At 37.0% G+C, this 15,028-nt stretch overlaps 1 protein-coding gene across 4 annotated transcripts in view; it reads left to right on the top strand.

The window, feature by feature from the left end:
- The window catches only part of vps13c (vacuolar protein sorting 13 homolog C), a 139,764-nt gene that overhangs the window by 2,767 nt on the left and 121,969 nt on the right, over positions 1 to 15,028 (top strand). For 3 of the 4 annotated variants that reach the window (XM_063012860.1, XM_063012859.1, XM_063012861.1), the window contains exons 2-9: positions 1,612 to 1,655; positions 3,290 to 3,332; positions 5,955 to 6,050; positions 7,635 to 7,736; positions 10,248 to 10,357; positions 11,344 to 11,403; positions 13,993 to 14,052; positions 14,201 to 14,281. In XM_063012860.1, coding sequence (XP_062868930.1) covers positions 1,612 to 1,655; positions 3,290 to 3,332; positions 5,955 to 6,050; positions 7,635 to 7,736; positions 10,248 to 10,357; positions 11,344 to 11,403; positions 13,993 to 14,052; positions 14,201 to 14,281 — 596 coding nt within the window. Of the gene's footprint in view, positions 1 to 1,611; positions 1,656 to 3,289; positions 3,333 to 5,954; positions 6,051 to 7,634; positions 7,737 to 9,236; positions 9,297 to 10,020; positions 10,090 to 10,247; positions 10,358 to 11,343; positions 11,404 to 13,992; positions 14,053 to 14,200; positions 14,282 to 15,028 lie in introns of all 4 variants that reach the window. The other variant, XM_063012862.1, reaches the window with a different exon arrangement.

Raw genomic sequence — 15,028 nt, 5'->3', positions numbered from 1 at the left:
AATATTCTATTCTAGGGATGTCCCGATCCGATCTCAAAGATCGGAATTGGGGCCGATCAAGGCATTTTTTAACTGATCGGTATCGGCTTTACTAAGGCCGATCCTAAGCCCGATCCTTTGTTTTACGTCAGCATGTCCACTGTGTGGAAATACTTTAAATTGGAAAGTGAAACAAGTCCAACAGTGAAGTGTAATGTCTGCAATGCAAGCGTTTCACGAGGCGGTAGGAGCAGAGCTGCGTTCATTACTGTAGAATTTTACTATTTATATGGTGTGTGAGTCAAGGATCACTCCGGTTTACAAAACAATAACTTTTAATCCGAGTATGAAAACTTCAGGACCATAACATACAGCTTTTACGAGTTTACGTGTTACAAGACTGAACGACATCTCAGTATCAAGCACTCTGATTGGCTTAGTTATGTAACCGAGCGTCTTAGTGATGCACTTGCTTAATAAAGAAATAAATACACGGTATATTCACAAATTGTCAGGAGCATAACACTTTATTAACTTCTTCTGTTACGGTACCGAATAGCGGACAGCTAGAGTCATCGTGTTAGCCAAGCATGCTATTCCATGCACTATGGAAGCCACAAAGGGTCAAAACACACTCACTTCGCGTAGAAACGTCCATCAAACCATTGTCACAATACAACCACAGAACAGTTTGTTACAGTTACAACACGCATACAAGTACGGTGGCTCATAAGAAACAAACCAGATATCATTTAACCAAACGATCTACAATTACTACCAATTTGATACGGCACCTAAAAAATTAACACTCAGTCGAATACAGCGAGTTTATTATTATATTATGAAAAGAGGAACCGGCTGTCCGATAACACGGCAGAGATGCTGATTTTCCTCAAAAAGAACCTTCACTTCATTTTAAGTGTTCTAGTTTTACTACTACAATGCTGCACTAAGTTTGTTTACTTTTATTTTGAAAAAATAAAAGAACATTAAGCAATAGCTTGGATACAGGCAATTTATTTTCTTCAGCACTGCAGAGCTATTCAGTTGTTAAACATATACATTGGATTAATTTGAATAACTGTAATGTACTTGAAGTGTGCACTGTGTGAACAGTATTTTCTAGTTCTTATCTAGACAATATCTAGAAAATACAAGTATCAGTTTGAGACTCGGTATCGGATCGGGATCAAAATTAATGATCGGGATCGGGATCAGGCACAAAAAAACGTGATTGGGACATCCCTATTCTATTCACTTGCCCCGTCGCTTTTTTTTGCTGCAGGCATCAAGTTTAAAAGTTGTTTGTATTGTGGAATGCATTTAGGAATGTCTGTAAAAACAAAAACAAGGTAGTATTTTTGGTAATTTGTTAGTTAAAAGGTTTAGAAGAATGAACAAAGTACATTCATTTTTAACTGCATTTTTAAAAATGCTTTAGCTTTTTTAGAACTGGGGTTTGTAGTACAAAGTTACATTTGTTTGTTTTGACAATAATAAATAAAACTTTTAACATCAAACTTCCAAAAAATTAACTTTAAATGAAAATGCTATTGGTAAAACTCTTTTTTAAATTATTTGCTTCCTGTAGGTTTTTTAACAAATCATTAAACTGGATTCCTGTTTTTCTAGGTAATGTGGTGCTTGAAAACCTCAGAGTGAAAGAGAATGCTTTGGTAGGCTCAATTCCTTATTTAATCATTCTAAAATATTTAGTTTAAAAGGGTTAGACTTTTTAATGTTGTTAGGCCAGTAGATCTATAAAATATATTTACTGTCATGAATTGACATTCGTTAACCTTGTTGCATGTATTTGTTTTCCAGGATTATACAACTCCAAATCAGAAAAAGTTGGGACAGCATGGAAAATGCAAATAATAAAAAAACGCAATTCTTACACAATTTCTTACATTTACTTTGACTTTTATTTGATTGCAGACAGGATGAACCTGAGATATTTCATGTTTTATCTGCTCAACTTCATTTCATTTATTAATAAACATCTATTCCTGCATTTCAGGCCTGCAAGACATCCTAAAAAAAGTTGGGACAGTAAAGCATTTACCACTTTGTAATGTCGCCATTCCTTTTCACATGCATTTGTGCATGTAACTCCGTATTGTAGAGCTAGACGAGGGTTTGCCAAAGTAATCCCTTGCCCATGTGGTTATATCAGCTATTTTTGAGTGGCAGTTCTTAATGCAGTGCCATCGAAGATCACAGGCGTTCAGCTTAAGCTTGCGCCCTTGGTTTTAACACACTGAAATTCCTCCTGATTCCTTAAATTGTTTAATGATATTATGCATGGTAGAGGGAGAAATATGCAAATCCCTTTCAATCTTTATTTGAGGTTCATTGTTTGTAAACATTTCAATAATTTTCTCACACATTTGCTGACAAACTGGAGACCCTCTGATCATCTTTGCTCATCAAAGACTCAGCCTTTCCTGGATGCTGCTTTTGTACCAAACCATGATTACAATCACCTGTTGACATCATCTGTTTGGAATCACATCATGATTTAGTTTTTTTCAACTCATTACTAGCCCTAAATTGTCCCTGTCCCAACTTTTTTTATGGAATGTGTTGCAGGCCTGAAATGCAGGAATGGATGTTTATTAATAAATGAAATAAAGGCACCCAGGTGGTGCAGCGGGATATTCTGCTAGCACACCAGCATAGAGTTTCTGAACTCTGGTTCAAAACTCGGTGTTGCCACCGGTCGGCTGGGTGCCATCTGGCGGGCGTAATTGGCAGTGCCTGCAGCAGATACTAATTGGCCACCGTATCTGCAGGGTGGGGACCGGACTATGTGTGGGTGGGTGGGTCTTCATACGCTGTGTAAGGACCCTGAATGGCGGAAGAGATGCCTGTGCAGAATGCAGCGGCGAGAAGAGGAGGGCTGTACACGTGTCGGAAGAGGTGTGTGCAGCGATGTGGTCTCCTCGGATGCAATCTAGTATCTCTCAGCAGCGGAGGACAAAAATTGCTGAAAAAAAATAATAATAATGAAAGTTGAGCAGACAAAACGTGAAATATCTTGGGTCCAAATTGTCTGCAGTCAAATAAAATTTTTGTCAAACTCGAATTTCCCCCATGGGGATCAATAAAGGAATCTTATCTTATCTTAAAAGTCAGAGGAAATGTAAGGAACACTGCATTTTATTTTAATTTGCATTTTCCATACTCTCCCAACTTTTTCTGATTTGGGGTTGTATAAATTTGTACTTTTGAGTGTTTCGTTGCAGACAAGTGTGCTTTTATATTTATTTTAATGAACGTTAAAATGTACTTTTTTGTGTTTTTTCAGAGTGAGCTGGATGCACCATTTAAAGTGAAAGCTGGGCAAGTTGGTAAAAACAAAACCCTTTTCCTTTTTTTGCAAGAATTGTGAGCGTGCAAGAGGAAATAATCTGTGGAAGCTGTGATTAAAAAGATTAACATCTCTTTACTGTTTCTGTGTTAGTCTTACTGTGTTGGCTTTGTTAAATAAATCTCTTTCAGCATTGCACAATACAGCTTGCCTTTACTTTTACATGGACTTATGTGTTTCAACTATAGCACCCTTCTTCACTAAAAACATGAGGAAAAATGCCTTTGTACTGACACTTTTTGTCCCTTGTAGAGAATGTGACTGGGCTTTAGTTGTAAAAATGGAAGTTGCTTAGTTGCTGCAATAGTTAATTGGACATTAAAGTGACCTTGTTGTTTAATACCCTACTTAAACTTTTTCAGCCTCATTCTTCTGTGGAATCTCAAGAAATTGAGACTTATCTTAGGTATCACGATCAACAAAAAGAAAGTGACCCACCCAGTTACATATTAGCTGCAATTTTCGGAAGCCTGAAGTAAACAGCCTTTCCATGTCCCCATATAAGTATCTAAGTACAACAAACAGGTAGAAGCTGTGATGCTTGTTGGCAATGATGGCCAAGGGATCCTGGTGCCAGTACAAAACTCTGTGTCCACAGCCTAAGCTCGGTAAACCCTACAGTTTACAAAGGCTGCGCAGGAGTGAGAAATCTTGATCTGTGTGGTCTTCAAAGCTCTAGTAGACCATACCATGGTAGCAAAAGTACTAGAGGAGACTTGCACGCTCCAGAACCAGGTGTTTGATATCTTTTATTGGATATCAGTGGATAATACGCATGTTTAATAAGCATGTTTTCCTACACTGCCCCTGTTAAACTAAATAAGACTACAGTGTTATTTAGCAGACCAAATAAAAAACATATTTCAAAAAGTTACTAAAAATATTAGGATTCATAAATGCAGCAAACATCAAACCACTTGAACTTGAACGCTGGACTGACACTTCTCAAAAAATAACAATATATAATTGTATACATATTATGACCTGAAATACATATGCCTAGTACTATAAAAGTACAATTTGGGGGAATCAGGTAACTTTCATATAAATTACCATGGATGCTAACATGACAAAAAAAAGTTGTAAGGAAAAGTAGTGGTGAGGTTATAACATCCTCATCTGGTATTTGCTCCCTGCCACTGCCAATTGAGTCTGTTGGGCCCCTAGAAGGGCTAGCTCGAACTTGGGTCTCCAATGTGGTGGGCTAGTGTATTAGACTTCTGCACCACCTGAGCAACTCAATTGATTATTTTATTATGTATTAAATCACTAAAAATACATAGAAAACCGATCATAACACACTTGTTCTTAAATAAGGCATTTTACTGTAGTAATAGTGTACAATAAAACTTTTAAAACACTGATTACAAAATAGCTGCCAATGATAAATTTTATGTGGTTAGCTTAAGTGTTAAACAAAAATGCCAGAACCTAAACTGTAATGCTTTTATAGACACTACATAATCATAATTGCTAAAATGAATAGTAAAGAAATGTCATAAATAAAGATTACAAATGGCACAATTACATCATTAGCCCTCTACTGCACTGTACTGTAGATCCACTTTATGATACTAAAAATAAACTTAAATGCCCTTACATGGAAGGTGTTTTAACCAGGTTTGCACTTGGTTAACATCACTCGACATTTACACACCCCAAAATCTTACTCTTTCCCACACTTCTGATGAGTTTGAGTCACCTGCAGAAGAGGTCCTCAATCTGCAAAGATTTCTACCAAACTGTCTTTAGGTCAAGTGTCACAGGAAACCAGCTGTGCCTGTTCCACAAAGCAGCATGCGCCTGGACTGTACTGACCACTGGCCAGAGATTGTTGCAGCAAGAGGGAGGTGCAAAAATCCTGTCTGCAAAGGCATCATCAGGGTGACTTGCTTTAAGTGTAAAGTGTACTTTTGCCTTACCAAGGAGGAAAAACGGTTGTTCTCACACTTATGTATACTGTACACAGACAGTTTCTAACGTTTTAACATTTTTCCAGTGAACAAAAATAATTAAAAGTTGCATGATCTATGAAATGTCATGTTGCACATAAAAAAAATATGAATATACCATTTTTGTTGTTGCATGATGTTACCACATGGCAACGTACCAAAAGAACCCCCTTAAAATGTTTGTTTTTTTAAACAAAAATTAAGTGTTAGTCTAGGTTCATTTTAAGTGATAAACACTGTAACATTTTTCCAGGATGGGATAATAATGTGTGCAGTAGAGGGTTAATAAAAATGACATACTTTAGTGCATATTTTAAAGTATTCATAATTCATTTTGTCAAACTAGTCTTGCTGGTCTGACCCATGTAGGAATGCATATGGGTATGGCATAAATAAGTATTTAGAATTTATATATGCTAGTAAAGCACACTAACTAGGTACTCTGCATTGTTACTGAAAAGTGTTTTAATCTGTATTTAATGTATTTTGTTAATTTAATTGGCTTGATAATTTTTTTACAAATAGCCATTACTCTTACAGTAAACCCTTTATTTGGGTAGTTTTGGTAAATTGTCTCTCGGCTTAGCCTAAACCAGATGTAAATTTATGTCTATGCAATATATGACTTAACATATGTTCTTTTGTCCTAGGTAAGCTAACTCTAAAAATTCCCTGGAAGAATCTCTACAGTGAAGCAGTGGTTGCTACCTTAGACGGTCTGTACCTCCTTGTAGTTCCTGGAGCAAGTAAGTGTATGACGTTTCTTTAGCTTGTGGTGAAATGTCAATGTGCATTAATATTGTGAAACAAAAACCTTTTCGTTTAAATAATTGATATGGTCTACATTTGTGCCATTAAAAAGTTTGCATTTTTTCAGACATAGAACAATATTTCCGTTTTTAAACTGCAGTTGAACCAAGAACAAGCAAAAAATCTTTTGTTTTTTTGAATAATAATAATAATAATAATTTCAAGCAATCAATGGAAATTTCTTTCCATTCCAGAAACAAATAATGAAACAATTATTTAAATAGTGTAGGTCCTTAGTTTAGAGATGTTTAGATACGAGTGATCTAGACAAGATGTCTTTGGACTGTGGGAGGAAACCGGAGCATCCGGATGAAACTGATCTTGTATTCAAAATATGAACACAATTTTATCATTAAGAACAGCAATGATTAAAAAAATTGCCATTAAATAAGTATCTTAAATGTTGGCACCCCTTAATTTAGTATCTTGTGCAGCCTCCCTTTGCTAAGCTTAAGTTTTCCTATAATGCTAAATTCTAAATGAAACTAGAGAACACCTGCTTCTCTTAACCTCATTCCACAGATTTTATAGGGTTTAGTTTAGGGGCCTGGAATGGCCATGGCAAACCTTCATTCTGTGGCCAGTAAAGCATCTTTGTGTGGATTGTGAGGTGTGCTTTTTATTATTGTCTGCTTAGAAACCAAAAATCTGTGATGTTTTTTTTTTGCACTTTTGCATTGCTTCTGGATGCAACAATAAATTTCATATTGTGAAAAACAATTCCAATTTAATTCTTTGTTTTTTACAAGCACTTTTCTACCATTGGTAGCTGCACTGAAATGAAGGAATTCTCTAGTTAGCAGTGATATTTGGATTTGTAGCAAGCACTTTGTAAATGAGGACTATGTGGAGTATATGTAAACTGTATGCAATTAATCTGACTGCAAGCCCACAGCGCATATACTCTTATCTGTGAGAGGTGTAAAAGCCACATCTGTCACCATTGATACGAAGGCGTTTATTGGGAGAGAAACATGTTGCCATCAAGATGATGACTTTTCACAGGAAGTATATGATTATTTTAGCAAGACGATGCCAGGCCTCATTCTATATGCACTACAACTGTAGTCACAGAATTCATGTTTTTGACTGGCATACCTGCAGTAAGACACACACATCTTTCCCAACTTTTTTGAGTAAGTTTCAGGCATAAATTACTGAATGGGCTTATATTTACAAAATGCAGTGAAACTGATCAGTGAAAACATTGTAAATAGTTAAATAAGCTTCTTCTTTATGTTTAACTTTTGTGTTAAATCTATCTGTTCAATAAGTTAGACGGAAATGGTGTCTAAAAGTTAGAATTAAAAAATGAATGTTAGCACTATAAATTATCTGTCTTTACTTTAAAGTTTCTGTCTTATTTTATCCATGTTTTTGCTTAGTTCAAACCAACTAACAATTAGTACAGTAATCTCCGTTTTTTGTCTTTATGGGACCATTCTTTTCATAACTTTAAACAACGTATGTAACAATGTACAATATGTAAGTATAATAATACCTGTATGGATGTTTTATAGCTGTTCAGTATGATGCAGTTAAAGAGGAGTGCTACCTGCAGGAGGCTAAACAAAAGGAGCTTCAGCGCATTGAGGAGGCCTTGCAGCAGGTTTTACGTCAAGGTGAGTCCCTTAACTTCTTAATCTTAATCAGTTTCTTTTCTGTTAAAGTGCTCCTAAAATGAAAAAATAAAAATAAAAAAAATATTAAGAATAAAATAAAGACTAAAAATAAAATTGGAAAGGAATTGTATTTTATCCTTATGGTGAGTCAATACATTCTCGGGAATCTGTCTTAAATGCTGGCTCACCTCCCAAGACTTGAGTGGTCAGATTGGGCAATTAACAGACATGTTTTTCACTATTTATGCAAATCATGTTTGTGCAAGAATGACACAGCATCACTGCCAGTTGAATTCTGCTGCAGATTCTTTGCTTTCATCTAGTGTTTTTGCTTTGTCTTTGTGCCCAGCAAACACGAGAGTTTTCTTGATTTTTTTATCTCCCTAGTTTCCCAGTGATGTAAGCTGGAGGCACATTATTATCTTGATATGACATTAATAGTTTTGTAGATGTTAGTTAGCTTATTTTTTGATCTTCTGTCAGCTGCTTAGAAGAGCTCATTGGATCTACAATTGAAACGACAGAAAATAATGAACTTTAATAACTGTTGGCTAACTTTATGCATGTACACTAAGGATACAGCTTTCTATTAGTTGAACATAATCACTGTGTTAAATGATTTTACCTTTTTTCCTATGTAATCAAAACTTAATGTTTATGCAATTCTGCTCAAATAATACTGTATTTTAAGATCTACCCTATTCTTTGCATTATTATTTTTTGTTTAGTAGCTATAGTTTGCACTCAGAAAACTGTACACAGCCTCAGTCTTGTTTAGTTTAGTTTGTAGACGCCAGGGCCGGACGATTACACAGCCGAGATTCAAACCCAGATCTCTGTGGTTGTGGGCTAGCATAATAAACAGCTGTGCCACCCAAGTGCTGTTCAAAGAGGGCATGTAAATTTACATGTTGATGTAAACTTTCTACATGATGTTTGTTTGTTTGTTTATTAGGATTTTAACGTCATGTTTTACACACTCTGGTTACATTCATAACAGGAACGGTAGTTACTTATTACACAAGGTTCAGCAATTCACAAGATCATATCAAACACAGTCATGGACAATTTAGTGTCTTGTGGATTGTGGGAGGAAACCGGTCACTCGGACGAAACTCACGTGGACATGGGGAGAACATGCAAACTCCACACAGAAAGGACCTGGACCGCCCCACCTGGGGATCTTCTACATGATGTAGATATGTTTTTAGGCCATCTTTGGTACAAAACATACCAAGTTATTTAGTCTTCATTAATTCAGAGACACTTTTAATATCTTTGGTTTATGTTACAAGTTGGTATTCTGTCGCTAAATCTGTGAATTATAAAATTAGTAAGCTTATTAAATTGTACAGTAAGCCACCATGCTTTCCTTGTACTTACAAAATGCTGTAAGTACTACTATCTGTTTAGTTCATCTTCAGTTCACCTCACCTGCATGTTCAATAATGCTAATGACTGTTTATTTACTTGATTTATGCTGTGCGTGGCTGGATGCAGACTCTCAGATGGGAGAGTTTGTGTTTAATCTGGAGAGTTATGTGTATAAGGATGCACATGGTATGTACAAATCACCATTTTTATTAGTGTGTTGTTTGGACTGTGATTAGGTGATCATTAATTTAAGATCAGTGGTGCTCAGACTGTGGCTCAAAAGCTGCATTTTCACAAATCATCATTACAGTCTATACCATGGGTCAAAAAAGAGGTCGGCAAAAAAAGGTTAATCCATAAATGTAACTCATATGTTAGGTAAATCAAGCGTCAGTCACAGACAGTGCAGAACAGTGAAAAAGATCTTGGTTGTTACTAGATACAACAATACTTTTTAAAGAACAATTGAAACACTAAAGTTGTATATACAATGATAGTTAAAAGTCCCAAACACTGCCCTTACATACAAGTTTTTTTTTACAAGTGTGTGTAAAGTTTTGACTTCATTCCTGATCTCATTTGGCTTAATTGTCTGTGAGAACCACAGACTTTAATCTACATTAGCATGTAATTTTTTTTCCTGAACATTTTCCTGAACATTTTCCTGAACATGCTTCTTTAATGCATGTATGAATGTGCTGATTTTTTTTTTAGTCTGCTTTAGTGTGTCTGCTTAAATGTGTGTCTGCTTCAATGTGTGTCTGCTTCAATGTGTGTCTGCTTAAATGTGTGTTTGATTAATTGTGTGTCTACTTAAATGTGTGTCTGCTTGAATGTGTGTGTTTGCTCAATTATTCAACTCTTTTGCTTTACTGACTGTTCTCTCTCTCCCAATGCTGCTCATTATAAGATAAAGGACGTAAACATAAAAAGCATAAAAAAGGCTTTAGGATGTCTAAAAAGCTTGATCACAAACCAGGTGGGTGTCTGTGATTCACTGCTAGTGTCTGGCAAACATAGAACAAAATCCAGTAACTTACTCTGTCCAGTTTGATTGATGTGCTGCAAATTAAAAAGTGCAGTGATTGGTAGTGATTGGTTTTTGCAGTTTTTGCTAACAGTAACTTCTTGTTACAGAGAAACATCAAGAAGAGAAGAAAGATACATTTGCTGAAAAACTGGCCACACAAATTATTAAAAATCTTCAGGTTAAGATTACCAACATTCACATCAGATATGAGGATGATGTAAGTACCCTGGGTGCATGTACACTGATCAGCCATAACATTAAAACCACCTCCTTGTTTCTACTCTCTGTGTCCATTTTACCAGCTCCACTTACCATATAGAAGCACTTTGTAGTTCTACAATTACTAACTGTTGTCCATCAGCTTCTCTGCATGCTTTGTTCACTCCCTTTCATGCTGTTGTTCAATGGTCAGGACCCCCACAGGACCACCACAGAGCAGGTATTATTTGGGTGGTGGATCATTCTCAGCACTGCAGTGACAATGACATGGTGGTGGTGTGTTAGTGTGTGTTGTGCTGGTAAGAGTGGATCAGACACATCAGCGCTGCTGGAGTTTTTAAATACTGTGTCCACTCACTGTCCACTCTATTAGACACTCCTTACCTAGTTGGTCCACCTTGTAGACGTAAAGTCAGTGACGATCACCCATTTATTGCTGCTGGTCACTCATCTATTGCTGTTGGTCATCTTCTAGACCTTCATCAGTGGTCGCAGGACGCTTCCCACAGGGCGCTGTTGGCAGGATATTTTTGGTTGGTGGACTATTCTCAGTCCAGCAGTGACAGTGAGGTGTTTAAAAACTCCCATCAGCATTGCTGTGTCTGATCCACTTTAGCACTACACACACTAACACACCACCACCATGTCAGTGTCACTGCAGTGCTGAGAATGATCCACCACCCAAATAATACCTTTTCTGTAGTGGTCCTGGGAGAGTCCTGACCATTGAAGAACAGCATGAAAGGGAGTGAACAAAGCATGCAGAGAAACAGATGGACTACAGTCAGTAATTGTAGAACTACAAAGTGCTTCTATATGGTAAGTGGAGCTGATAAAATGGACAATGAGTGTAGAAACAAGGAGGTGGTTTTAATGTTGTGGCTGATCGGTGTATGTGTGTGTATTCAGTAGTTGTAAAGTTTGTGTTCAATGTTGCCTTAATATTTGTTTTGTGTAATTAGTTGTATACTTTTTATTTTCAAGTTATCAGACCCTCAAAGGCCTCTCTCCATGGGTGTGACTTTGTCTGAACTCAGCCTACAGGTGATTGCATTTTTCACTCTTTTTCTCTCCTACTTTCTACTCTCAGTTTAATGTAGTAAATATCAGTAATAAAATTAAGAATATTAATTAAAAAAAAATATGAAAAGAAAATTTGTTAAAAAGATAGAATTATATTTAAAATACTAATAAAGTATCCTCTTTTACTTGGGTATCATTATAAATGTATCCTTCTGTACTACCACTAATTAATGTGAGAAAATTAAATATGAGAAAATATTGTTGTTATAATATAAGTATATTGTATATTATTGTATATTGCTTAGTGGGTAGCACTGTCGCCTCACAGCATAAAGGTCCTGGGTTCGATCCCCAGGTGGGGTGGTCCGGGTCCTTTCTGTGCGGAGTTTGCATGTTCTCCCTGTGTCCGCATGGGTGTCCTCCGGGTGCTCCGGTTTCCTCCCACAGTCCAAAAACATGCCACCAGGCTAATTGGAAACACTGAATTGTCCTATAGATACCTACCTGCTAGATGCACAAACCAGTGCATTGTAGTGCCGGTCCCAAACCCGGATGAATAGGGAGGGTTGTGTCAGGAAGGGCATCCGGTGTAAAAACTGTGCCAAATCCCGCCAGCGACCCCTAACGGGAAGAAGCCGGAAATGCCGACCCCGTAATCGAAAAACGGGACAAAGGCTGAGGAAAAAGAAGAATTTGAGTGTGGTACTGTAATAGGATGCCAATGTTGCAACAAGTCAGTTTGTTCATTTTCTACCATCAACCATGAGGGTTATTATTAAAAAAGGAAGTGTTTAGGAACTAGGGTTGGGCGGTATGATGGTATTACGGTATACCGCGGTATTTAAAAATGTTGACGGTATTTAAAAATGGTGACGGTATTTTAAAAATGTGAAGCGCCAAATTTCTGCTTAAGGTCCACCTTGAAAACGGACACTTTAAGACCTGCGCGCATCCACAATAAGGGAGGGGCGGGAGTTGTAGGTGGTTGGAGCTCACTGATTGGTTGTGGGGGTGCTCACTTTTTGAGGCGATAACGCAAAAGCTAGGGAGCTCTCTACATAGGCTGTGTTCAAACACCTAGTGAGCTGCCTTGCTGTCTTACTGCCTACATAGGCAGCTGCCTCAGTAGAGAGGATTCTAAGAAGTCAATGACTTATTATAAGGCAGGTTATTCGAACGCGCTACTTAGACAGCGATTCCATCAGGTTTTGTTTGCTAAGCTAACAGTTAGTATCTTGCCATTCAAAACCATGGGATGGGGTGGCACAACGCGCTGGCATGTCAATATAACATCTGTGTACCGAATACGCTTACATTCACTGACAAGCCCGAACCTGCAAAAAAACACACTTGTGCAAGTTTATACAATATAATATTATCTGTGTGTGTGTGTGTGTGTGTGAGCTCACTCTTCGCGATACTCGGATTCCGGATTTGAATTCCGACAATAAACAGCTTTTATTATGACTGATTAATTCCCCGTACTGATGTGAAGCAGAATGGGTGTATTACAGCCAATAAGAACGGCGCAAAAATGAAAAGAACATATAAAACATATATATAACGGTTCCCAGAGATGCGACTCGGTTCATTTGAAAGAGCCGTTCAATAGAATCGGATTGCTCGCGAACGACCCATTACTAACAGAGAGACGCCCCCCCCCCCGTGGTAATACCGTATACCGCGGTATTTTATGAAGACGGTATGACGGTATGACGGTATGAAAATCGGCAATATCGCCCAACCCTATTAGGAACCACATCAACTCCACGTAAAGTTACACAGAGGGATTTGTTAGCTGACATGCTAGCGGGTTGTGTCACCTTAGCCCATTGGTTTAAATGTCCTGAGGCTAACTCTCTCAGCCAATGATGTAATCACCGTCTAAATAGTGCACAATTTGCCTTATAAGTTTAATATTTTATTAGAATCCTCTCTAATTAGGCAGGCACTCTCTAGATAGGCACTCACTAGGTTTTCAGATAGACCCTGGGGTAACAGTTTACCTTTCAACAGTCTTAACAACATTGGAGTGTCTATGGGTCATGTCTATGAATGGAGAGGAGACTTGAACCCTATCAAACAACAAAGAGACCGGAAGATGTTAGTTCAAAGACCCTCGTCATCAAGAGCTTAAAGGATTTGCCATGAAGAATATGATAAACTGTTCAAATTCAGGTTTTTAAATCTAAGAAACTGTAATTGCTGCCAAAAATATTAAACAAAGCGTCTCAATACTTTGTTAATAAGATTTCAGTTTTTGATTTTTAATTAACATTTAAAACAAACTCTAAACCTTCACATTTTGTTATTATGGATGATTAGGTGTAGGTTCATGGGAGCAATAGAAGTTACATCCATTCAAAATTAAATCCATATCCTGATTGGATTTTATAAAATGACCCGTTACTAGTTTTTAAGTACATTTAATGGCTCTTTTTTGTATGTTTATCGCCAGTGGATATTATTCTAACTTTTCTCTCCCTTAACTTTTGCATTTTTTTCCTCTCTGTCACAATATTACATATCCATAGAGCCATGGTTTATTGTTTTTGTTTTTTTACCATTTGAAAACAGATTATTAACTTATAAATCATTCCTTATTAATAGACAGCGGATGAGAACTGGAAGACTTGCATTTTAAATGAAGCTGCCAAAATCTTCTACAAGGTAAAACATTGACTGTTTTTAAAAAGGTGACAAAATGCTAAACTGAATAAAGATTTGGCAACTAGTAGTGCAAATGTTCCTGTTTTTCTTTTTGGTTTGCAATATGCTGTGTGTGTACATACGTATATGTGTGTGTGTGTATTTACAGCTGGGCTGTTTGGAGTGTCTTTGTGCCTACTGGAATGTGAACAGCCCAATATTCTACAGAGACTCCTGGGATGAAATACTGGTAATGTTTTACTGGCCAGAATGCCAGAAATGAAAGTCATCACAACAAAGATATTTGGCAAATGAAAAATGCAACAATGCAGCACTTCTGGTTTTTGTTTGTCATAACCTTCCATCAACTGAGAGGTTATGCAAACAATTACAGCACTTAGAACCATATATCTTGTCACAGTTAATTTTGTTTCCACTGTACATTCACGCTTTGCAGCAATCACAGTCATTAAAAAGAGCACAGTTATTTTTCTCCTGTTAATATCAAATAGATTAATTTGACTGATTTATTAATTATTGAATGAATGGATTTACTAATAATAAATTAAATGGTGTCTCAGTGGGTAGCACTGTCGCCTCACAGCAAGAAGGTCCTGGGTTTGATCCCCAGGTGGGGCGGTCTGGGTCCTTTCTGTGTAGAGTTTGCATGTTCTCCCCGTGTCTGCGTGTGTTTCCTCCATGAGCTCCGGTTTCCTCCCACAGTCCAAAGACATTATTTTCCTGGTTAAATAAAATAAAAGTGAGGTGAATTGGAGATACAAAATTGTCCGTGACTGTGTTTGACATTAAACCTGTGAACTTTTAAATCTTGAGAATCGTGTATCTATCGTTTGTCATGAATGTAACCAAAGTGTGTAAAACATGACGTTAAAATCCTAATAAATAAATAAATAAACTTTATTGCTATGAGAGTGGATCCAGGTCATTGAGTGGAATATCAAATAGATTAAGTACAACAAATACCAGCATGATAAAT

The sequence above is a fragment of the Trichomycterus rosablanca genome, chromosome 17 (assembly GCF_030014385.1).
Source record: "Trichomycterus rosablanca isolate fTriRos1 chromosome 17, fTriRos1.hap1, whole genome shotgun sequence".
Lineage (NCBI taxonomy): Eukaryota > Metazoa > Chordata > Actinopteri > Siluriformes > Trichomycteridae > Trichomycterus > Trichomycterus rosablanca.
The sequence above is the reverse complement of the archived record's forward strand: the minus strand, read 5'-3'. Positions and strand labels throughout refer to the sequence as shown.